Source organism: Lynx canadensis, chromosome C1, assembly GCF_007474595.2.
Source record: "Lynx canadensis isolate LIC74 chromosome C1, mLynCan4.pri.v2, whole genome shotgun sequence".
In the NCBI taxonomy this organism is placed as follows: domain Eukaryota; kingdom Metazoa; phylum Chordata; class Mammalia; order Carnivora; family Felidae; genus Lynx; species Lynx canadensis.
Window position 1 is genome coordinate 187,244,275 of NC_044310.1, and position 26,058 is coordinate 187,270,332.

A 26,058-nucleotide genomic window follows, 5' to 3' on the forward strand; every position below is an offset into this window, starting at 1 on the left:
TTTAATTCCCTTGCCTTTGGAGATGTCTCGAGCAAGAAATTGCTGCAGCTGAGGTCAAAGAGGTTGTTGTCTGCTTTCTCCTCTAGGGTTTTGATGGTTTCCTGTCTCACATTTAGGTCTTTCATCCATTTTGAGTTTACTTTTGTGTATGGTGTAAGAAAGTGGTCTAGTTTCATTCCTGGAATTTTCCAGGAGAGAAAAAAGAAAAAAAAAAAAAAAGAATGAAAAAGAGTGAAGAAAGCCTATGTGAATTATGGAATATAACCAAGCCAAACAATTTACATATCATTGGAGTCCCAGAAGAACACAGGGAGAAAAGGGCAGAAAGTATATTTAAATAAATGATGGATGAGAACTTTCAAATCTGGGGAAAAATTTGGATATGTAAGTTCATGAAGCTTGTAGGTCTCCAAATAAATTCAATGCAAAGATATTTTTTGTAAGACTCATTGTAATAAAACTGTCCATTATAAAAGACACAGAGAGGATTTTAAAAGCAGAAAGAGAAAAATAATTCCTCACATACAAGAGAACACCTATCAGGCTATTAGTGGGTTCCTCAGCAGGGACCTTGCCAGCCAGGAAAGTGGGAGATGATATATTCAAAGTACCGAAAGAAAAAAGCCTTCCAACCAAGAATATTTTACTCAGCAAACCGTCCTTCAGAAATGAGATACTTTCCCAGGCAAACAGAAGCTGAGGAAGTTTATCACCTGCCTTACAAAAAATGTTGAAAGAAGTTAAGCTGAAATGAAAGGATAATAACATAAAAACATATGAAAATACAAACACACTGGTAATGGTTAATATACAGTCAACGTCAGAATAGTCTAACACCATAATATGATGGTGTATTATCATTTAACTCTAGTATAAAGGTTAAAGGACAAACTATTAAAAATAACTATAGCTATAATAATTTGTTAACGGATTCATAGAGGTAAATTAGAAGAGGTAAATTGACAAAAAAAAAAAAAAAAACCATAAAATGTGGCCAAAGAATCAAACTGAACCACTTTCTTACACCATACACAAAAATAAATTCAAAATGGATCAAAGACCTGTGAGACCTGAAACCATAAAAATCCCAGAAGAGAACACAGGCAGTAATTTCTTTGACATTAGCCATAGCAACTTCTTTCTAGATATGACTCCAGAGGCAAGGGAAACAAATGCCAAAATACACTATTGGGATTACATCAAAATAAAAGCCTTCTGTGCAGTGAAGGAAACAAAACTAAAAGAATGGGAGGATATATTTATAATGACACAACCAGTAAAGGACTAGTATCCAAAATACATAAAGAACTTATCAAACTCAATACCCCGAAAATAAACAATCCAATTAAAACATTGGCAGAAGACATGAACAAACATTTCTCAAAAAAAAAAAATAAAATAAATAACAAGACATACAGATGGACAAGAGACACATGAAAAGGTACTCACCATCACTTATCATTAAGGAAATGCAAATCAAAACAACAATGACATACCACCTCATACCTGTCAGAATGGCTAAAATCAACAACACAAGAAATAGCAGGGGTTGGCGAGGATGTGGAGAAAAAGAAAACTCATGCACTATTGGTAGGTATGCAAACTAGTGCAGTCACTATGGAAAATGGTATGGATGTTCCTCAGGAAGTTATAAATAGAACTACCTTAGGATCCAACAATTGCACTACTATTTACACAAAGAATACAAAAATACTAATTTGAAGGGATACATGCACCCTGATGTTTACAGCAGCATTATCTACAATAGCCAAATTATGGAAAGAGCCCAAATGTCCACTGACTGATGAATGGGTAAGGTATATATACGTACATACAATGGAATATTACTCAGGCATAAAGAAGAATGGAATCTTGCAATTTGCAACAACATGGATGTAGCTGGAGTCAAAATAATACCATAACCTGAAAAAGTATCAACAAATTACCTCCAAAAGTGTCCCAAAGTCCCATGCTTGCAACGTAAACTCTCTCACCACAATATAAATGGGTCAATATTTGACAGGAATCCAGTTGGGCATGCAATGGTAGCCTATACATCAGAAACTTCACCAAAGTTGACTACTTTATGCCCAGCTATGAAGGTGGATGTGTTGCTGTGTCGAGTATAATAATAAATCCAGGCAACAGTGGTGGCAATCTGGGGAGCAGAAGTTCAATCAGCAGCTTGAGTCCAGTCAGTCTCATCAAGAACATGCCCTTACTGTATACATCTACATAAGTTACTCAGATGGTTCTTTTCATAGCAACAATTTGGTTCTACAGAGTTTGCAGCCCCAAAGAGAAGTGCATTTAACGTGGCAGTCTGTAGTTTTCCAAATGATAATCAGGTAGCTAAGCCATTGGCTATAGCCCAAAAGTAAGCAAAAATCTAACAAAGTTCTCAAGAGGAGTACTGGCCAGAGTTCTCCCAACTGAGTGAAATAACCACGTCCATTTTTGCTTCTGAATAGCTGGCCCTTAAACTAAACAGCCATAGTAGCCCATTGAAACCATTAGGTTTCAGCTTAGCTGAACCATCAGTAAATTTTGCCCAAGCATTTAGGGGCAGCTCTGTGAATCCAGGACTTCACTGAGACAGTGGCTTTGCTTCAAGTGGCAAAACAAAGGATAAGTTTTGGGCCCAATTCAGTAGCTGCTACTTTTTCATGCAAAACCAAAACCTGCCAGGACCAGGTGAGATGCACCCCTGAACATACTCCTACCATTTGGCCAGAAAAACCTGCTGGTTTAGGCTCCACTCAAAGCATGTTGAATGCCTAAATGAGGCACATAAAGTCTCTCATGCCCAGAGTTAAAAAATATGCTGGGCTTCCTTTTGGGTGGTAGGTAACTGAAGAGACATCCTGTTTTCTTTGACTGCCAAAGGAACTGAGTGTTGTGATTCTGTCCACACAGTCCCAGAAAAATCTTTTTGGGAAGCAGACCCTTGAATTTTTTAGGGTTTATCAGCCACCCCTGATGGTCAGCCAGGGCCAATGAGACTGAGGCTTTTGACTTGTTCATCAACAGAACATCTTTAGAAATTAGAGGGTGGAGTCACTCACTTAAATCCTGGTCCACGCTTGTGGCAAATGACAAGGACTTCTGTACCCGTGGGAGTACCCTGAATGGGAGAATTTCTTCTGATAATTTGTGACTATTTACAGTATAAGCATGTAACACATCAATTTAACTAAATGGTTAGTTAGCAGTAGAGCTATAACAGTACAATGAATCAGCAGAGAGGGTCCTACCCATAAGGTCACTTTAAATTTTTTCCCTACTGCAAGTTTTGCTCAAACCCTATCAGTTGATTTCTGATATTTTTTCGCCTCTTGTAACATAGATTCTCTTGCACACTAGGGGCTACAATAGCTCTTTTATAGCCATCAGGAGATTGTTACTTCCAAACTGGGAGCACAGGAAGAGCAAGGGTGTGAGGGAAGCTAACCTCTGGGGGATATCTAGAGCAAGTAGAAGGCTTTGTTTTCATTTTGGCCCTTTATCTTAATCTCAAAGTTGGTATACCCCCTGCATTGTGCACCTCCCTGCTTCCAGAGTGTGTCTGGGCCACAGGAGCTGAGATCCAATCACTGGTAGAAAGTAGCAGGTAAGTAGGTGCCCTGGCTAAGGAAGAAAATCATATAAACTAGGCTTGACCTTCAAGTGTCAGTGGTACAGGAAAGGTGGTGTTGGCAGTGTACAAGATAGTGTACCAAGTGCCATCAGTCTTGTATGGTGGATATAGCTATAATGACGATATCTGGAACAGCTGAAATATGGAAGCAACAACTGGATTCAGTTGATGATAACTTTAAGCCCCCAAATTCATTAACAAATCCACTGGCCATACACACAGGGTTGTGGTATTGAGTTAATTGCATCTCTTACTTTCCGGGCTGCCTTGAAGTCCTTAATGAAGGCTGTGATTTCCCTATTCTTTCTAGGATTCTATAGCATTTCTGTTAAGTGCACAGGGAGACAAGTTGGGTGGCAATTTACATGTCCCACCAGCACTTCTCTATAGCTCTTCCAATTCCTATGGAACTTATGGGATGGAGACAAACAAGTACGTAACATAATAATCCATACTACATATTCAGATGTGGAAACAACAACAGTACATTCAATTGACCTAAAGAGACCCATCTAGTTATGTTAGTTCCCTTCCCCATTGTGAACCCTGCCCAAACCCCATAAAGTTGAACCCAACTAATTCTTCCTTCCACAGCTCTGGGTAATATAGAGATTTGAACATCCATAACAAAAAAAGGCATAAAAGATTGGGCCCCTACCCTGTGAAATTCCTCCAGAAAACTTGGATGGCTGCACAGAATCTCTTATCCCCTTTAGGGACAGGAAGACCTTGGCCCCACCTTTAATCATGTTTCTCTTTAAGCCTCTGGGCTCAGCCTAAGAGGGAAGGGAAGTGTCATGGGGTTCAGAAGAAGGCAACTCCATACCATCTAATAAGACGTCACATGTACTGAGGTCTGCCCAACACTGTATAAGGCAACAAGGTCTTCATAGCTGATATTCTCTATTTCACCTTTTGGAATTATTTCACTCGAGAGCTATAGCCACACTGCTTTCTGGATAGGTCCATGTGGTTGTGTCCCCTCAAGTTACTTAAGCTTGCCTTGCATGGTAGTCACCTACTTTGTGGAGTCTACTTCAATCCAAGGCATCTGCTGTCCCATTATCGTGATGACATCTCATAAATTCTTCCCCAGTTTCAACATAAGGGCTAAAGGAGTTTTCCAAGTCACCAGAGCTGACTTAAATAATTTATATTTCTTTGGGTCAGAAGATCATTTTCATCAGCACTGTGTGCACAATTCACGGCAATAAGTGCCCAAATACTAGTCAATGCCTATTATGGTTTCCCACAAGAGTTTATCTGTCTTAGGATAATCTCCCAAAGAGGGTCCAACCTTCCTTGTAGCAGCCAGAACTCACGACAAAAAACTCAAATAGCTTACGGTTGTTTTGGAATGGACGGAAGATTATCACTATACACGGCTCCTATCACTGTATACTTAGGTATAAGATGGCCCAACCACTGCCATTCTTCCTTTATAGGTATTACACAACCTGCATCCTCATCTCCCAAGAAAATGAGCCAGAGTTCTAATGATACACTTGGTTTCTGCCCATAGCACTCATAAATTTCCTATCATCCTCACTGTAGGTATGCATCTCTGTAACTGCTGTCAAAAAAGATATTCTTCTGCTCACTCAGGACAGATCTTAATACTAAATGGGATGACTGAGGGGGCTCATCAGATTGGCAAGGATGTCTCCCTACCTGGAGGATAATTAGAAACAACCAGGCCAATCACTGTTCAGGCATGTTTTTAAACCTACTTCCCCAAACATAACGTGCAACCATCTCTTCAACAATCCAAAGTACAGGACTATTTATTGCCTGATTAATTATACAATTTGGTCACCACTTGCCACCAATTCCTGTGAGCTTCCCTCAAATCCAATGATCAGACCACAAAGTCCTCAAATCCATGTCTGTCAGTATCCCATCTTGTCACCAAAGCTGTCAAGAATGTATGCTGCTGGTAAGCTAATTGGTTAGCCTGCCACAGCTTCAGGGAGGCTAACAGAAGAAATAAGTCTCCTGAGTTAGAAATAAAAAATAGTTTATTACTCAGAGCAATCACAGTAGCCAGAGTGTAAGCATTTTTGCATCATTTTCTCAAGCCCTGATTCCCAAGGTAATGCAAAGTGGGCCAGATAACAACAGCACATGTAATGGATTATGTTACAGGAAAAGAATCCTATACCTCTCACAAGGACCATGGAGAATGTTTCCCAACAATATGGAAAGATTTGTGAAATGATGACACAAATATTAACTATTAACACTGGATGGTGGAATTATGGGTTCTTTCTTATAATGGGAGGGATTGCTTAAATTTTAATAATAAGTATATATCATTTTCAACTCTGTATTTTAAAAATAGCATTATGAACATTTAGGTCAAAATGACCATTTGAATTTTTACAAAGCTGCTGCAAAATAAGCAGAGAAATATAAATATAGGACACTGTGTATCAGCTACTTCAAATTTTTTAAAAAACCCAGAGCTAAAAAAAAAAAAAAAAAGAGGAAAATCTATATGTATACTAGAAAACTAGTAAATTACTAGTTAGAGTTAGGGCAGAAATTAGAATTCCTCTAAAATGGTTCAACAAAAGAAGCTTAACATTAATGAAAGGCATATTTATGGATAAGGAACCAATAATAAATGTTGAGAGAAACACTGAAAAGATGTTACCACTCCAGCAAGGGCCCAGTGATAGCTGGAGTCATGGAGGTGGGGCCACTCAGCAGGAGCCACAGATAAGGAAAATTCATTGCCAGAACCACAGCAACAAAGCAGGAAAACAGTAGGACAGAAAAACCCAACCTTTCTTTTCCCTATTGCCCTCTAATGTTCTGCCAGTGTCTGTCACTTACTGCACCTAACTAGAAGTCAGCCAGAAAGAGAGTCTGGTAAGGCATTCCATAACAGTCATCTTCCTGGGGCATAAAACAGAACAAAGAAAGGCAGACCATAGACTGGGGTGGGGACAAGATGGAAAATAATAAGTTCAGATACTCTCCACAATCCAAAAATGTTTCTATAAGATATAGTCAAAATGAAAACAGTAAAAGGCTAACCAATCCACCTGTAATTTACCATATTCAAGTAAAAGCTTGATTTGGAAGAAAGTGGACAGAACTTTCTACCCCTCGAAGATGCATATTTCTTTAAGCTCATGGTATCTGCAATTAGTCCAGCTGCCCAGCTAAGTTAAGGAATGCTGGCTCAATGAATATAAAAACACTGAAAATTCAGAGATGTTCTCTGGTAGTATTGCTTCTGGTTATATATCATTTTTTTTCCTGTTCCTCACAGACAAATAAAAGCCTAATTACTAAAAATATAAAATGACTCCTTTCCCTTTGTCTGGTACCCAAAGATTTAAGTAAACTATCTCTGACAAAATCTACCTCAGATACCACTGGACAAACATACCTTTCAGAGAATAGTATGAGCAAAGAGAAAAATGATTAGAACTTCCAAAATTATGTTTCTAAAGATCTATTATGATCAGTTGAAAAAGTCCCCCTACTCCAAAAATCATAGAAACAATTTTTTATCTCTATTTTTATAGTCCCAATTAGTTTCAAGAATTCATAGATGTAATTAGATAAGAAAAACTGATTTCCAGGTGAAAAAAATATTGAATTAAAAAAGAAAGTGGATAGGGGTGCTTGGGTGGCTCAGTCAGTTAACCATCTTAGGTCATGATCTCATGGTTCATAGGTTTGAGCCCCATACTGCGCGTAGAGATTACTAAAATAAATAAAACTAAAAAAAGATATTTTTAAAAAAGATTTAAGGTAGTGTTTCACAGACCCACTCATCTACACAAAAATATTTTAAGTATCTTAGGGTGGCCTCTTAGATCTCTCTCCTGGACAAGAGAACTTCTAAGATTCTTAAGGATACTGTACTACAGCACCTTGGCTCTCACTTAAAGGTAAATAGTGGATATTCAGGAGTGTAACAGTTGCTTAAGATAATAATTTGATATACAGGAAGCCTACAAAATCTTTAAGAATCATAGCATCTGGGACAGAAGCAGAGATAATTTAAATGGAAAGAGGTTTTTGAACCCTCCACTTTCTTCAGAGAAGTCACAGGCTGCAAAGCTACTCAGTTACAAATACAAGCTCTTTCTCAGGGAAAAAGAAGCTAAAGCCAAGCCCCAAGGGCAGAGGCAAGAAATTCAAAATTACTATGGCCCACTGACTGGTGTATGCTTCCCCTTCCCCTTCTTCCACCTTTGGAATATAAGTGCCTATCCATTTCCCTGTTCTTTACTCACTATGTATGTAGGAGACAGATAATTGGTTTCTTTAATTCACAGTCTTAAGACTGAGAGGAGCCATACTCAAGAAACCTCATCTACCTGGATCTGATTTAGATGTTGAAATTCTATACTTCAAGACTAAGCCTGATGCAGTAGTAATAGCATGAGACCAAGGATCTTAGAAGGGAAGTAAGTATAGTTTGCATGTAGAAGGCACATGAATTACTTTGGGGTAGAGATAGTTCATTTGTGGTGGTTAATCTCCAAATATGGCCCCAATGAACACTTTCCAAGATTCATGTCCTTGTGTAGTCCCCTCCCATACTGAAACAGAACTGAGCCTAAGACTTGCTTTAACTGACAGAATTTAGTAGAAATATTCCTGTGCTAGTTCCAAGACTAAGTCTTAAAGGAGACCTGAAGCTTCTGTTTTTGTGTATCAGAAGCCCGAAGCTGCCACATCAGAAATTCAGCTGCCCTGCTAGAAAGACCACATAAAGGGGCTGCATGGAAAGGGAAAGGGATAATCCCTAAGATTACACTGTGGGGGGTGCAGGGTGAGTGTGGAGAATAGATACATCAAACCAGATTGTACATGCATCCCAACTGAGCCCAGATTTACAGCTGTTCCCATCAAAGTGTAAGACATATAAATGAACCTCATGAGTGTTCCAGCTGAATCGAGCTCCTAGATGATTATGGGCCCAGCCAATATTAAGTGGAGCAAAACAACTTCCCAGCTAAAGCACAATCAACCCACAGAATCTTGAGAGATAATAAAATGGTTATTTTAAGCCACTAAGTTTTGGAGTGGTTTGTTATGCAGCAATGAATGAAAGCTGAATATTCTGGAAGTCGGCGTGAATATTCTGGAAGTCGGCGTAAATAGAGAAATTAAAAGGCAAACTACAAACTATGAAAAAGTATGTGCCATGATTATATCAATGGTTAATATCCTCATAATGAGAAAGAGCTCACTGTGAAACCTCCACAGGATCACCAAGTACTCAACAAAATAAAATGGACAAAGGACATGATCTGTCTACTCATTGTAGGGACAAGCAAATGGCCAATAAGTATGAAAAAGTTCTTATCATTATTTAAAAGACCATTAATATTCAAATATAGGGAAATATAGGGAAAGTCTTCCCAAATATAGGGAAAGTCTTTCTGGAGAGCAAATTTGTCAACATGCCATTTCTATGAATATAGGAGGGGACAGTCACAGATCCAAATACTTAAGCAAAAGGATGTTAATTCCAAACTTAATGTCCAACAATACAGAAAATATATAATTGTTTAAAAGAATTACTAAATATCTATATTTGAGGATATTCTGCATCTTACAGATTTTTAAGGAAACTCAGATAACATGTTTATAATGTCGTTTTAAAAAGGACAGATAAAATTATACACACACATATATAATTTGATCCAAGTTTTTTAAATAAATGAAAAATATAATTTTACATAACCAGACCAAAAGGAAATAAAACTGTCAAATGTAGCAGTAGGATTGTAACTACTTCTATTTCGTCTTTCATGCTTCTATTTTCTAAATTTTCTGTAACTGTATTACTTCCAAATTCAGTAAAAACAAGAATGTTATTTGAGAATAACTAGCTACTTAAGAATAATTCCCCAACTAGAGATATTTAATAAAGTTATCTTTTGGAATTAGGAAGAGAATTTAGAAATGACCTGATATGATGTACCATTCAACAGATGAGGAAATAAGTCCAGAGATTTTAACTGCCCAAGCTTGTTGAAGTATTTAGAGGCAGAACCTTACTTAGAATCCAGATTTTTACCCACTGATCAGTACACATTTTTCTACTGCTTTATGAGCTACCTATAACAGTGATTCATGTAAGATGTAAAGATCTAAGTAGAATAACTGTAATTTTGAGAAAAGCTTTAACCCTTTGAATTTATATTCAAATCATTCTCATTTTAAACTATAAAATTATTTGCAATAAGGATATATGTTATTTCCTACAAGTTTTATTAAAAACTTCCACTGAAATCATGTCCCAAGATTTTAAATTTCCTTTGTATTTACATTTTGTTATTGTTGTGACACATTCAGATGAATTTTATACCCACCCATGAGACTAGTTTGTACTACAGGTATCTCCAATCACTCTTTTTTTTTTTTTCAAGGATTTTTCCTCCTTACTTTATGGATATACGCAGGGTAGGTATGTTTAATATACTTAGACACACCTCCGCTTGGAGGCTTTTGAATGCATTTTCAATTTATTTGTGTTTTTTTAATGAATTATTTTGTTTTTCATAGTCTTATACTTCTGATACGAGGGCAGATACCTTTAGTTCAAGGTCTTCCTCTGGATCTTGGCTTTGAAACCTACCTTTTGATTTCGAATCTGGGGAAACTAACCTTGTGCTCTTCCTTCTAGCTAATCTTATAATGTTGCTTTGCCATCTAATTTCTGCCAGAGATGAATCTAAGTTCCTCTTCTTTATTTTACCTGGATATATATAGCTAGTTTTCAACTTTACCTCTGATGCAGAGGAGTCTGTTTGTGAAAGGCTTTCCACATCTTTCATATGTGGTGGAAATAATTCATTTTTCATTTTTCCCTCTGGCACAGCTTCTGACTGGTATTCCTCTAAAAACAATGTTTTGCTTTCTTCCATTACTGTCAGGCTAGGAATAACACGCAATGGAGTTTGCTTTGGTGACTCATCTGTTTTCTTTGTTGACTCATCACTTTCAGGAGCAACTGCAATAGTATCTGAATTATCTTGATCTGACTGGTTCAAAGTTGGTAGAAGAGTAAGGTCTTTCTTATCATCATTATCCTGCAACTAGAAAATATATCAATAAAGCGAAGCTACCAATAACTAGAAAATATATCAATAAATCAAAGCTACCAATTAATCATTACTGACTAGAAAAGACTTAAAACTAATAGTACTGGACTTAAAATAATTTATACCCTTATCCTTTATCATAACAAGTTACCACCAATGTTTGTCAATTGTTACATTCCTTATTAAAAGTGTTAAGAAATTCTCTACTTGCCTGAAACCATGGACTATAGAATATTATCCATTAAAATGATCACACAGCTTTATAAATTAGTGGTTCTCATATACTTAGATTTTATAAATCAGCAACATCTCAAAAAAAGAAAATTGAAGAGTCTAACATCTTGCTGTTATTATGCTACACCAATATATCAATAAATAAATAAAATTTTACCAGCAAAATAGCACAAAGAACATACCATTAAATCACAACTATATAATAAAATAAAGGAAATTTTAATAGCAAAATAGTACAAAAAACACTATCAACAAATAAAGGACAACCTGTTAAGCCAAACAAATTTAGCTCTATGAAAAATTCTCTATAGAGACTATTTAGGGAAAAGATGGCAGCATAGGAGGACGCTGGCCTCACCGCGTCCTGCTGATCACTTAGATTCCACCCACATCTGCCTAAACAACCCAGCAAACCACCAGAAGACTAGCAGAACGGACTCTCCACAGCCAAGCATAGACAAGAGGCCCACGGAAGAGGGTAGGAAGGGCAGAGAGGCGGTGCGCACTACACGGACTGGCGGGAGGGAGTCGGGGCGGTGGAGGGGCAGCCCGCCTGGCAAGGCAGATCCCCCGAGTCTGGCTTGCAAAAGCCAAGGGGCCGGACGGAGTGTGTTCTGACAGCCAGCGGGACTTAACATCTGGAATGTTAAAAGTCAACAACTCTGTTCTGAGAGTGGGAGGGTGAGAGGACACCGGGAGAGAGAGGTGTTGAGCCCTGAAGACAGAGCTCATTTCTGCAGAGAACAAAGGCGCTGGCCAGTGCCATCTCCCTCTTCCATCCCGCATTCGAAACCCCAAAGGGAATCAGTTCCCAGCACCAAACTTGCTTGCATCGTGCAAACACCCAACGCTGTTCTGTGGATCCATCCCTCCAACGGGTCGGCCCCCCCTCCCTGTGCTGCAGGGCCCCTCCTGCAGGGGACCACTGACGGCAAAGTGAGCTGAGCCTGCCCCTCCTGCCCCTGTGCACCTTGCGGATCCACCCCAGCTAATATGCCAGATCCCATCAAAGAAGCGCCACAACCCTAGCAGTGTGCAAGTAGCCCAGACAGGGGCCACACCACTCCACAGTGAGTCCTGCCCCTGGGAGAGGGGAAGAAAAGGTACACACCAGTCTGACTGTGGCCCAAGCGGTGGGCTAGGGACAGACATGGGGTCTGACTGCGGCCCTGCCCACCAACACAAGTTACTCCAGACAGCACAGGGGAAGTGCCCTGCAGTTCCGTGCCACTCCAGGGACTATCCAAAAGATGAAATGGAAGAATTACCCTCAAAGGAAACTCCAGGAAGCAGAGACAGCTAACAAATTGATGAAAAACAATTTAAGCAATATAATGGAACATGAATATTAGTCATAATTAGAATAACAGTCATAAAATTAATAGCTGGGCTTGAAAAAAGTATACAGGAGAGCAGAGAATCTGTTGCTACGGAGATCAAGGGATTAAGAAATAGTCATGAAGAGTTAAAAATGCTATAAATGAGGTGCAAAATAAAATGGAGGTGACCACAGCTTGGATTAAAGAGGCAGAGGAGAGAATACGTGAATTAGAAGATAAAATTATGGAAAAAGAGGAAGCTGAGAAAAAGAGAGATAAAAAAATTCCAGGACTATGAGGGAAGAATTAGAGAACTAAGTGATGCAATCAAATGCAACAATATCCATATAATAGGAATTCCATTAGAGGAAAAGAGAGAGAAAGGGGCTGCAGGTGTACTTGAACAAATCATAGCTGAGAACTCTCCTGATCTGGGGAAGGAAAAAGGCATTGAAAGCCAAGAGGCACAGAGAACTCCCTTCAGACGTAACTTGAGTCAATCTTCTGCACAACATACCATAGTGAAACTGGCAAAATACAAGGATGAAGAGAAAATTCTGAAAGCAGCTAGGGATCAACATGATCTAACATATAAAGGGAGACTGATAAGACTAGCGACAGACCTATCCACTGAAACTTGGAAGGTCAGAAAGGAATGGCAGGAAATCTTCAATGTGATGAACAGAAAAAATATGCAGCCAAGAATCCTTTATCCAGCAAGTCTGTCATTCAGAATAGAAGGAGAGATAAAGGTCTTCCCAAACAAAAACTGAAGGAATTTATCACCACTAAACCAGCCCTACAAGAGTCCTAAGGGGGATTCTGTGAGTGAAATGTTGCAAGGACCACAAAGTACCAGAGACACCACTACAAGCATGAAACCTACAGACATCACAATGACTCTAAACCCATATCTTTCTATAATAACACTGAATGTAAATGGACTAAATGCGCCAACCAAAAGACATAGGGTATCAGAATGGATACAAAAACAAGACCCATCTATTTGCTGTCTGCAAGAGACTCATTTTACACCTGAGGACACCTTCAGATTGAAAGTGAGGGGATGGAGAACTATTTATCATGCTACTGGAAGTCAAAAGAAAGCTGGAGTAGCCATACTTATATCAGACAAACTAGACGGTAAATTAAAGGCTGTAACAAGGGGTGAAGAAGGGCATTATATAATAATTACAAGGTCTATCCATCAGGAAGAGCTAACAATTGTAAATGTCTATGTGCCGAATATGGGAGCCCCAAATATATAAAACAATTACTCACAAACATAAGCAACCTTATTGATAAGAATGTGGTAATTATAGGGGACTTTAATACTCCACTTACAGTAATGGATAGTTCATCTAGACACAGGATCAATAAAGAAACAAGGGCCCTGAATGATACATTGGATCAGATGGGCTTGACAGATATATTTAGAACTCTGCATCCCAAAACAACAGAATATACTTTCTTCTCTAGTGCACATGGAACATTCTCCAAAATAGATCACATACTGGGTCACAAAACAGCCCTTCATAAGTATACAAGAATTGAGATCATACCATGCATGCTTTCAGACCACAATGCTATGAAGCTTGAAATCAACCACAGGAAAAAGTCTGGAAAACCTCCAAAAGCATGGAGGTTAAAGAACACCTTACTAAGGAATGAATGGGTCAACCAGCCAATTAGAGAAGAAATTAAAAATATGTGGAAACAAACAAAAATGAAAATACAACAATCCAAACACTTTGGGATGCAGCGAAGGCAGTCCTGAGAGGAAAATACATTGCAATCCAGGCCTATCTCAAGAAACAAGAAAAATCCCAAATACAAAATCTAACAGCACACCTAAAGGAAATAGAAGCAGAACAGCAAAGACACCCCAAAGCCAGCAGAAGAAGAGAAATAATAAAGATCAGAGCAGAAATAAACAATATAGAATCTAAAAGAACTGTAGAGCAGATCAATGAAACCGAGAGTTGATTTTTTGAAAAAATAAACAAAATTGATAAATCTCTAGTCAGGCTTCTCAAAAAGAAAAGGGAGATGACCCAAATGGATAAAATCATGAATGAAAATGTAATTATTACAACCAACCCCTCAGAAGTACAAGCAATTATCAGGGAATACTATGAAAAATTACATGCCAACAAACTGGACAACCTGGAAGAAATGGACAAATTCCTAGGCACACACTCACTTCCAAAACTCAAACAGGAAGAAATAGAAAACTTGAACAGACCCATAGCCAGTGATGAAATGGAATCAGTTATGAAAAATCTCCCAACAAATAAGAATCCAGGACCAGATGGCTTCCCAGGGGAATTCTGCATTAAAACAGAGATAATACTTATCCTTCTCAAGCTGTTCCAAAAAAACAGAAAGGGAAGGAAAACTTCCAGACTCATTCTATGCAGCCAGCATTACTTTGGTTCCTAAACCAGACAGAGACCCAGCAAAAAGAGAGAAGTACACGCCAATATACCTGATGACTATGGATGTAAAAATTCTCAATAAGATACTAGCAAATCGAGTTCAACAGCATATAAAAAGAATTATTCACCATTATCAAGTGGGATTCATTCCTGGGATGCAGGGCTGGTTCAACATTCATAAATCAATCAACGTGATACATCAAATTAATAAAAGAAAAGAACCATATGATCCTGTCAATTGATGCAGAAAAAGCATTTGACAAAATTCAGCATCCTTTCTTAATAAAATCCCTCGAGAAAGTTGGGATAAAAGGAACATACTTAAACATCATAAAAGCCATTTATGAAAAGCCCATAGCTAATATCATCCTCAATGGGGAAAAACTGAGAGCTTTTTCCCTGAGATCAGGAACACAACAGGGATGTCCACTTTCACTGCTGTTGTTTAACATAGTGTTGGAAGTTCTAGCATCAGCAATCACACAACAAAAGGAAACCAAAGGCATCAAAATTGGCAAAGATGAAGTTAAGCTTTCACTTTTTGCAGATGACATGATACTATCCATGGAAAACCCAATAGACTCCACCAAAAGTCTGCTAGAACTGATACATGAATTCAGCAAAGTTGCAGGATACAAAATCAATGTACAGAAATCAGTTGTATTCTTATACACTAACAATGAAGCAACAGAAAGACAACTAAACTGATCCCATTCACAATTGCACCAAGAAGCATAAAATACCTAGGGATAAACCTAACCCAAGATGTAAAAGATCTGTATGCTGAAAACTATAGAAAGCTTATGAAGGAAATCGAAGAAGATATAAAGAAAAGAAAAAACATTTCGTGCTCATGGGTTGGAAGAATAAATATTGTTAAAATGTCAATACAACCCAAAGCTATCTACACATTCAGTGCAATCCCAAACAAAATTGCACCAACAACATTCGTCTCAAAGCTAGAACAAGCAATCCTAAAATTTGTATGGAACGACAAAAGACCCCAAATAGCCAAAGTAATTTTGAAGAAGAAGACCAAAGCAGGAGGCATCACAATCCCAGACTTTAGCCTCTACTACAAAGCTGTCATCATCAAGACAGCATGATATTGGCACAAAACAGACACATAGACCAATGGAATAGAATAGAAACCCCAGAACTAGACCCACAAACGTATGGCCAACTCATCTTTGACAAAGAAGGAAAGAATATCCAATGGAAAAAAGACAGTCTCTTTAACAAATGGTGCTAGGAGAACTGGACAGCAACATGCAGAAGGTTGAAACTAGACCACTTTCTCACACCATTCACAAAAATAAACTCAAAATGGCTAAAGGACCTGAATGTGAGACAGGAAACCATCAAAACCCTACAGGAGAAAGCAGGAAAAGACCTCTCTGACCTCAGCTGTAGCTATTTCTTACTTGACACATCCCCAAAGACAAGGGAATTAAATGCAAAAATGAACTACTGGGACCTCATGAAGATAAAAAGCTTCTGCACAGCAAAGGAAACAATCAACAAAACTAAAAGGCAACCAACGGAATGGGAAAAGATATTTGCAAATGACTTATCGGACAAAGGGCTAGTATCCAAAATCTATAAAGAGCTCATCAAACTCCACACCCGAAAAACAATCCAGTGAAGAAATGGGCAGAAAACATGAATAGACACTTCCCTGAAGAAGACATCCAGATGGCCAACAGGCACATGAAAAGATGCTCAACGTCGCTCCTTATCAGGGAAATACAAATCAAAACCACACTCAGATATCACCTCACGCCAGTCAGAGTGGCCAAAATGAACAAATCAGGAGACTATAGATGCTGGAGAGGATGTGGAGAAATGGGAACCCTCTTGCACCGTTGGTGGGAATGCAAACTGGTGCAGCCACTCTGGAAAACAGTGTGGAGGTTCCTCAAAAAATTAAAAATAGACCTACCCTATGACCCAGCAATAGCACTGCTAGGAATTTACCCAAGGGATACAGGAGTACTGATGCATAGGGGCACTTGTACCCCAATGTTTATAGCAGCACTCTCAACAATAGCCAAATGATGGAAAGAGCCTAAATGTCCATCAACTGATGAATGGATAAATAAATTGTGCTTTATATACACAATGGAATACTACACGGCAATGAGAAGGAATGAAATATGGCCTTTTGTAGCAACGTGGATGGAACTGGAGAGTGTTATGCTAAGTGAAATAAGCCATACAGAGAAATACAGATACTATATGTTTTCACTCTTATGTAGATCCTGAGAAACTTAACAGAAGACCATGGGGGAGGGGAAGGAAAAAAAAAAGGTTAGAGTGGGAGGGAGCCAAAACATAAGAGACTCTTAAAAACTGAGAACCGAGGGTTGATGGGGGGTGGGAGGGAGGGGAGGGTGGGTGATGGGTATTGAGGAGGGCACCTGTTGGGATGAGCACTGGGTGTTGCATGCAAACCAACTTGACAATAAATTTCATATTTAAAAAAAAAAAGAAAGAAAAATTCTCTATGTTGTCTTTTTTCCCCTCTGTCTTCTTGGACTGGAGAAACCAGTACATGTTGACTCTTCAATTGATATTTAGAAGCCATTCACCCAACAATGAAAAATATTAAGTCCTATTTGTCAAGTAGTATAGAAAAATCTTTTATTCTTTGTTGGTTTACATAGGGATCCATTGCTTTATGGAATGAATTCCTATGTAAAATTAGCTAAAATGCAAATAATATTATGTGAACTCTATTTTTTTCTTTATATTTTAAACATAGATTATAAACCCATAGAGAAAGTAATGAATGTGGTTAGGTCTGTGGCATCAATTTCTAAGATCAATGTGCAGAACTAACTTTATGCTTTTATTAATTGCTGCCCCCTTTCTCTTCGTCAACATCTTTTGTCCCCACCTTCGTATGTATTTTTAAATATTACCAGTTTATGCTGTAATTTCCCTTTTAAGAGTGTAAATTAACTCAACTCAATAATGTAATTGTACAGATACTACCATAACAGAAATAACCATAAAAACCTGAATAACTTCTTGGGTGCTTTTTTCCCCCATCCACAAATATTTTTTTTATTTATAAATGTTTCATCCCTTTAAAAACAGTGACTATTAGAAGTTCTCTTCCAAGTTCCCTTACCTCACTTGGAGCAGTTTCAGCTCCTTTCTTTATACAGTGGACATCTGTAAATAAGTGAATAGTAATATTTTATTATTATATTATAAAATAAACATTTTTATATATGTACACTAATAAGATACTATTAGGATCTTTCTCGCCAAGAACAAAGAGAAATTTAAATCAAAGCAGCTATTCACACATAAATACTATTTAGTAAAAACAGGCTGATGACTCTCTGGGCAGATGGGGGAATGGTAAATGAAAAAGTGAGGACTTAAAATGAAAACATGCATAAAGTGGTAAGATTTCAGATTCATCAATGTAAGACATAAAAACAGATAAACAGTATATTTTGCTACAAGTCAAGAGGAAATAAAATAAATCCCGTATGGTCAGTGATAGAGCTGGGACTGAAAAAAAGATCCTGGAATAAAGTTTTATGTATCCAGAGAAATTAGGACCATTCAAAAGAGGCTGACTGAAGCACTTATAAAAATTTTTCTAGAAATATAGAGTCTATATTTATCAAGTAGAAAAGAAAACCTAAAACGAAGAAAGAAGGAATAAAAAATTGAGATACAAAGGTATATATTAAGTCTAGTATAAAACAAAATTTATTATGGTCACTATTAGCTGTGGGGTCAGCTTACCCATTTTTCTGAGCTTTGGTTTTCCCATATGTAAAACAGGATAATGATGGCTTATCTTATAGGTATGACACAAGTATATGTAAGATGTGAGCAGCAATATGGTTAAATGCTTGAGCTCTTGATATACTTTTTAAAGTTTTTATTTACTTATTTTGAGAGAGAGAGAGAGAGACAGACAGAGAGAGAGAATAGGGGAGGGGCAGAGAGAAAGAGGATTTCAAACAAGCTCCACACTGTCAGTGCAGAGCCCAATGAAGGGCTGGAATCACAAACCGTGAGATCATGACCTGAGCCAAAATCAAGAGTCAACACTTAACCGACTGAGCCACCCAGGCACCCCAAATGTTTGAGCTCTTGGGTCAAAGAGACGAGGTTCAAATTCAACCCCAATCAGTTAATGGCTGTGTAACTTTTGACTGGTTACTTAATCTGTTTGATCCTCAGCTTTCTCATCTGTAAAATCTGGATAAATAATAATAGCACCCTCAACTGACTGATGTGAGGATTGAGTTATATAATCCAGGTAAAGGCCTGAAACACAGTGATGAATAAATGTTAGCTGAAGCTATAAGAAGATATAGGAATACCAGAAGAAAACAAGTCACCAGACTTGAAATAAACTCTTCAGCTAAGAAAAAAAAAAAAAAAAAAAAAAAAAAAAAAAAAACCTCTTTGGATAAGAAAATAATAATAATAAATAAAAATAAAAATAAAAATAAAAATAAACTCTTTGGGGAAAAAAAAGTTGGCAACCACCAGTGAGTAAGAGAGGTAAATCTCCAATCTTCAATTCTCTTACTCGTGAAACGAGCATTTCAGGTGAAGAGTAGGCTAAAGATTCAGTAGCTCTGCTAGTCTGGTTGATCCTCAGAGGTTAGGAAAAGAACATATCAAAAGCTAAGGTGGCCAGGAGGTAGAAGCAGGGAAGTAGAGAAGTAATTTGTGGCACAAGTCTTGCAACAATAAATCATTATTCTACACCGGCAGAATCCAAGATTTTATAGATACAGTATTATGCATATATTTTAACTTACTTTCTAAATGAATCTTTTAACAGAGAGATTTTTTTTAAAGACTACCATAACAATCTCTTCCATTATCTTATTGCTAATTTGTGGTAAGTTCTAAGATTTAATGCTAATTTAATTTCCTGTCCTCTGCTGTCTTCCTTCCTCTTACACACACACACACCTCTACAGCTAACGTTTAAGAATATACCTTTTTCATAGATCATAGTTAAGATTTAACTATTTTCTTGTCCTTACAAGGAATACAGGAGCATTTAAAAAAAATAACTCTTAATTGGGTCTAAGTCTTTTCTTTAAGGTGTTACAAAATAAATACCCAATAGTAAAACTATAATGAGATGCATATTTATTTCCAAGAAAAAAATGAAATCCACCTAAAGCAAATTATTAATTTTCTTTCTGTGATACAACCACCTTCTTTTTAATTATCTTAATAATAAATAAATAATGTGAATTAAGTTTCTGAACCTGATATTACAGTATCTTCAGACTTCTTTTCAAATTGGCTTTCAAGTACTTCATTGGTATCACTTCCCTAAAAACAAGAAAAAAAAAAGATATTGGAGAAATGTTGACAGAGCTAATCTGCCTTTATAACTTCTTTTATTACCTTCTTTAAAGTTTACAGAAGAATATGGGTTTATGAGAAAAGCAATCCAAACAACACTATTTTAAAGAGTATACTCTAGCTAGGAGTTAATGTTCCAAGGAGAGGATATCCAAGAATTGATAGGGTATTTGAGTGACAAATGTAGGAGAGAAAAAGATTATGAGATAAATGACATAATATTGTAACTTCAAGTGACATAAGAGAATACACCCAGAAAACAGATTACTTTTTTATTGGAAAACATTATGGCCTATAAGTGGCAAAGAGGAATTATAAGGTAGCGTGATCCCTGACTGTTATAAAATATTGATGTTTTAATAAGAACACAAAGTCCATAGTTCCTTTAATGAAGAGCCCCCCAAATTTTCCATAAAATACTAATTCTGTATGAGGAAGTGCTAATCAATTTACCCTAAAGCAGTATCACTATGCCCAATTATAATGAGGCACTGAAAATCATTAATATATCTGTATGTTATGACTACCACTTCAAGGCTGTGATCTTAGTCAACATTTTATGAATTTACTGAAACCTCTTTGAATCTCTATTGCCACAGGTCAAAATATATAGGTTTCTAAAAATTTTTTTGATGTTTATTTATTTTGAGACACAGAGAGCGTGAACAGGGGAGGGACAGGAGAGAAGGAGACACAGAATGTGAAGCAGGCTCCAGGCTCTGAGCTGTCAGTACAGAGCCCGACTCGGGGCTCGAACCCATCAACAGTGAGATCATGACCTGAGCCAAAGTCAGACGCTTACCTGACTGAGTCACCCAGGCGCCCTGGTTAGATTATATTTCTAAATATTAAACCTCACTTATATATGTGACAAAGGTCTAGTATTCAAAATATATAAAGAACTCTTACAACTGAACAATAAAAATAAAAATAACCTAGGGATGCATGGGTGACTCAGTTAAGCGTCTGACTTCAGGTCATGATCTCGCAGTTGGTGAGTTCGAGCCCCGCGTCAGGCTCTGTGCTGACAGCTCAGAGCCTGGAGCCTGCTTCACATTCTGTGTGTGTGTGTGTGTCTCTCTCTCTCTCTGCCCCTCCCTCCACTCACACTTGCTTGCCCTCTCTCTCTCTCTCTCAAAAATAAACATTAAAAAATTAAAAAATAAAAATAACCCAATTTTTAAAATCAACAAAGGATTTGAACAAACATTTATCAAAGAAGATATACAAATGGCCAGTAAACACATGAAAAGATGTTCACATCAATGGTTATCAGAGAAAGGCAAATCAAAACCACTACCGAAGAGTTACCACTTCAAACCACTAGGATGGCTATAATTAAAACAACAACAACAGAAAAGTAAAATAACAAGTGTTGGAGAATATATGGAACCAACCATACATTGTTGGTTGGATGTAAAATTGTGCAGCTGATATGGAAAACAGTTTGACAGTTCCTGAAAAAGTTAAAGAGGGAATTACTGTATGATCTAACAATTCCACTCCTAGGTATATACCCAAGAAAATCACAAACATATGCCCACATAAAAATCTGCATATGAATGGTCACAGGAGCATAACTGATGACAGCTAAAAAGTCAAAACAACCCAAATGTCCATCAACTGATGAGGATAAACAAAATGTGGTACATATCCATACAGTGGAATATTATTTGGCAGTAAAAAGAAACAAAGTATTGCTACATGCTACAATGGGATGAATCCTGAAAACACTATGCTAAATTAAAGAAGCAAGTCACAAAGAACTATATATTCATTGGTTCCACTCAAATGAAATGTTTAGGATCAGCAAATCTATGAAAACAGGAAGGATATTCGTTATTGTCTAGGGCTAGAGGGGTGTGAGAGGTTTGGTTAGGGGGTTTCTTTGGGGGGGTAATAATGTTTGAAAATTGATTATAGCAATGGACATACAATTCTGTGAATATACTAAAGGTCACTGAATTCTATACTTTAAGCAGGTGAATTATATCTTAACAAAGCTGTTAAAAAACCAAACCTTACAAATTATTAGTTAACATTTATTGAATATCACATTAGGAAAATAGGAAAGTACATGAATCATGAATAGCATTTTATATATCAAGAACTAAGCAATATCTTATTATCACTTTTAATTATCATAATCTTTTTTAAATAAATAGTATTAGAAGTCAGATATGGAGAAATTACGTTAATTACCTTACATTCTTTATTGGCCAATTTTTGGGTAAGAACTCCTTCTAAATAGCTAGCTTTTTCTATCCATGTACTCAGATTCCTATATTCTTTTTTCATTTTTTCCAGCCTAAAGAAAGAAATCAGGTATACATTTAAAAAATAAGTGACAGAAGAACATATATGGCATGATTCACAGAAGAGTACATTCAGTATGATACACTTATAAAATGTTCTGAGAGGCAAACCAGCAATATATTAAGAATATGAAAGAAAGGAATGATTATAATAAAAATGAGAGCAGTAGCTACCTGAGGAGGGTTGAGGAGAGGATGGAATCTCATAACGGCACACAAAACACATTTTTGATAGTGATGATTTAAGTTTTTATTCAAATTCCAGTTAGTTAATATACAATGTAATATTAGTTTCAGGTGTACAATTTAGTGATTCAAAATTTCCATACAACACCTGGTGTGCATCGCACTAAGTACACTCTTTAATCACCATCACTCATTTAACCCATCCCTCCCTCCGACCTCCCCTCTGGTAACCATTAGCTTGTTCTCTATAGCTAAGAGGCTGTTTCTTGGTTTCTCTCTTTTTTCCCCTATGATCATTTCCTTTTTTTCTTAAATTTTGCCTATGAGTGAAATCATATGGTATTTGTCTTTCTCTGACTTATTTCACTTAGCATAATACTCTAGCTCCATCCATGTCATTGCAAATAGCAACATTTCATTCTTCTTTATGCCTGAGTAATATTCGTGTGTGTGTGTGTGTGTGTGTGTGTGTGTGTGTGTGTGTGTCTGTCTTTATCCACTCATCAGTTAATGGGCATTTGGGCTCTTTCCATAATTTGGCTACTGTTGATAATGCTGCTATAAACATTGGGGTGCATGTATCCCTTTGAATTAGTATTTTTTGTATTCTTTGGGTAAATACCTAGTAGTGCCATTGCTGGATTTTTAACTTTTTGAGGAACCTCCATACTGTTTTGTCCTAAGTAGCTGCACTAGTTTGCATTCCCACCAACAGTGTAAGATGGCTCTCCTTTATCCATCGGTTGTTTCTTGTGTTGTTCATTTTAGCCATTCTGACAGGTGTGAGGGGTATCTCATTGCAGCTTTGATTTGTATTTCCCTGAGCATCTTTTTACATGTCTGTTGGCCATCTGGATGTCTTCTTTGGGAAAATGTCTATTCATATCTTCTGCCCATTCTTTAATTGGTTTTTGGGTGTTGAGATGTCTAAGTTCTTTATATATTTTAGATACTAACCCTTTATCAGATATGTCATTCACAAATATCTTCTCTCATTCCATGGGTTGACTTTTAGTTTTGTTGATTGTTTCCCTCACTGTGCAGAAGGTTTTTATTTTGATGAAGTCCCAACAGTTCATTTTTGCTTTTGTTTCCCTTGCCTCAGGAGACATATCTAGTAAGAAGTTCCTATGGCTGATATCAAAGAGGTTACTGCCTCTGTTATCTAGGATTTTAATGGTTGTCTGTCTCATATTTAGGTTTTTAATCCATTTAGAATTCATTTTTGTGTGTGGTGGTAAAAAAGTGATCCAGTTTCATTCTTTTGCATGTTGCTGTCCAGTTTTCCCAACACCATCTGTTGAAGAGACTGTCTTTTTCCCATTGAATATTCTTTCTTGCTTTGTCAAAGACTAACTGACCATATAGTTGTGGGTTCATTTCTGGGTTTTCTATTCGGTTCTATTGATTTATGTGTCTGTTTTTGTGCCAGTACCATACTGTCTTGATGATTACAGCTTTGTAACATAACTTAAGGTCCAGAATTGTGATGCCTCCAGTTTTGCTTTTCTTTTTCAAGGTGGCTTTGGCTATTGGGGTCTTTTGTCATTCCATACAAATTTTAGGATTGTTTGTTCTAGCTCTGTGAAGAATGTTGGTGGTATTTTGATAGGGATTGCATTAAATGGGTAGATTGCTTTGGGTAGCATGGACATTTTAACAATATTTGCTCTTCCAATCTGGAAGCATGGAGTGATTTTCCACTTGTTTGTGTCATCTTCAATTTCTTTCATCAGTGTTTTATAGTTTTCAGAGTACAGGTCTTTCACCTGTACTTTGGTTAGGTTTATTCTTAGGTATCTCATGGTTTTTGGTGTAATTGTAAATGGGATTGATTCCTTGATTTCTCTTTCTGCTATTTCATTATTGGTGTGTATAGAAATGCAATAGATTTCTGTATGCTGCTATTGTATCCCACAACTTTAGTGAATTTGTATATCAGTTCTAGCAACTTTTTGGTGGAATCTTTTGGGTTTTCTATATAGAGTATCATGTCATCTGCAAATAGCGATAATTTTACTTCTTCCTTTTCAATATGGATGCCTCTTATTTCATTTTGTTGTCTAACTGCTGTGGCTAGGACTTCCAAATATGGTCATGAATAAATATCTAGGCAACAGTCTTACTATCTTTATTTAAGCTATACATACATGTTTTAGAAGTTATTCAATATATAGGTCTCATTAAACTTGTATATACATATGTTATAAATTACCCAATATATACATGATATTTTCTGGAACAAAACAAATGAAAAAATAGGAATTTAGCTTCTAATCCAAGAAATTTCAAAAGGCTTTAGTCACCTAAAGATGTAACTGACAAGAACTAAATGGAAAGAGGATATGTTTCCCAATTCATTTCATTAGGACACTATTACTGTAATTAACCCTGATAAGGACATTACAAAAAAGGAAAATTAGTCTCATCTCATTCATGAACATAGATGCAAATATTACAAACAGATATAATTTTAGTATAAAAAATCCAGTAGTATATAGAAAGATAATATATAATGAACAAGTAGGATTTATTCCATGTATATAAGGATATTTTGACATTGACATTAGAAAATATAAACACAATTTAACTGATTAAAAGAGACAAAGAACTTGGCAAAATCCAACATCCATTTATGATTTTTTTAAAAAAACATAAAACTAGAAGCAAAATGGAATTATTTACTTAACCTGGTATAGCATATCTATATGTAAAAACCCTATATAAATAATGCTTTTAACTATTAAATGCCAGAAGTGTTGCCTTTAAAGATCATGAACAAAACAAGGATGCCCACCCTTGCCATTTATATTAGACACTGACTAGAGCTTCTAGCTAGCATCATAAGAGAAGAAAACAAAATTCAAGTGTAAGAACTGGGAATAAAAAAATCTTAATTGTCGTTATTTGTAGGTATGACTGTTTAAATTCTCCCAAATGATACTATAGATAAAATTATTATAAATATGAAAGTTTAGCCAAAGAGGGAAACGCTAGAAGATAATGCCAGCAGGGGTAGCATAGGTTTTTAATCTTCTCAAATCTCTACATAAAAATATTCAGAGTAGCTCAGTAACAAACCCAAAAACCCATGGGCAACATTTACAACAAAATCATGTGACAAGGTATCTCTATGAATCCCAAAACATATACATAAGACCTTCAAGGTATCAGTGTATATATGGCAGAAGACAACAGGTATAAAAGAGGCACCTGAAAATAAGAGAACCTCAAAATAGCCAACAGGTAGTTAGATGAAAGTACAGCAGGCCAATTTGAAAATAGCAGTTAAAACTGGGAGAGTTTCGTTCATTCCAATAGCAAGTGAGTACAAAGGATTTATGGCAACCATTAAAAGGACTGGAGCAGTCTAACCACTGTGAATGCTTAAAACTGACCAACCAGGTCTCTAATCCAGGACAGGGCTCCAGAAAATCTTACACAGCAATTCATATATTTTAACACCAAATGAAAACATCAGAAGTG

At 36.8% G+C, this 26,058-nt stretch overlaps 1 protein-coding gene across 1 annotated transcript in view; it reads right to left on the reverse strand.

The window, feature by feature from the left end:
- Positions 1–26,058, reverse strand: part of C2CD6 (C2 calcium dependent domain containing 6) — a 164,291-nt gene that overhangs the window by 70,533 nt on the left and 67,700 nt on the right. The window contains exons 10-13 of the mRNA XM_030323760.1: positions 22,274–22,379; positions 19,972–20,038; positions 17,844–17,887; positions 10,402–10,710 (exon numbers count right to left, since the gene is read on the reverse strand). Of these exons, the coding sequence (XP_030179620.1) occupies positions 10,402–10,710; positions 17,844–17,887; positions 19,972–20,038; positions 22,274–22,379 (526 nt within the window). The remainder of the gene's footprint in view (positions 1–10,401; positions 10,711–17,843; positions 17,888–19,971; positions 20,039–22,273; positions 22,380–26,058) is intronic.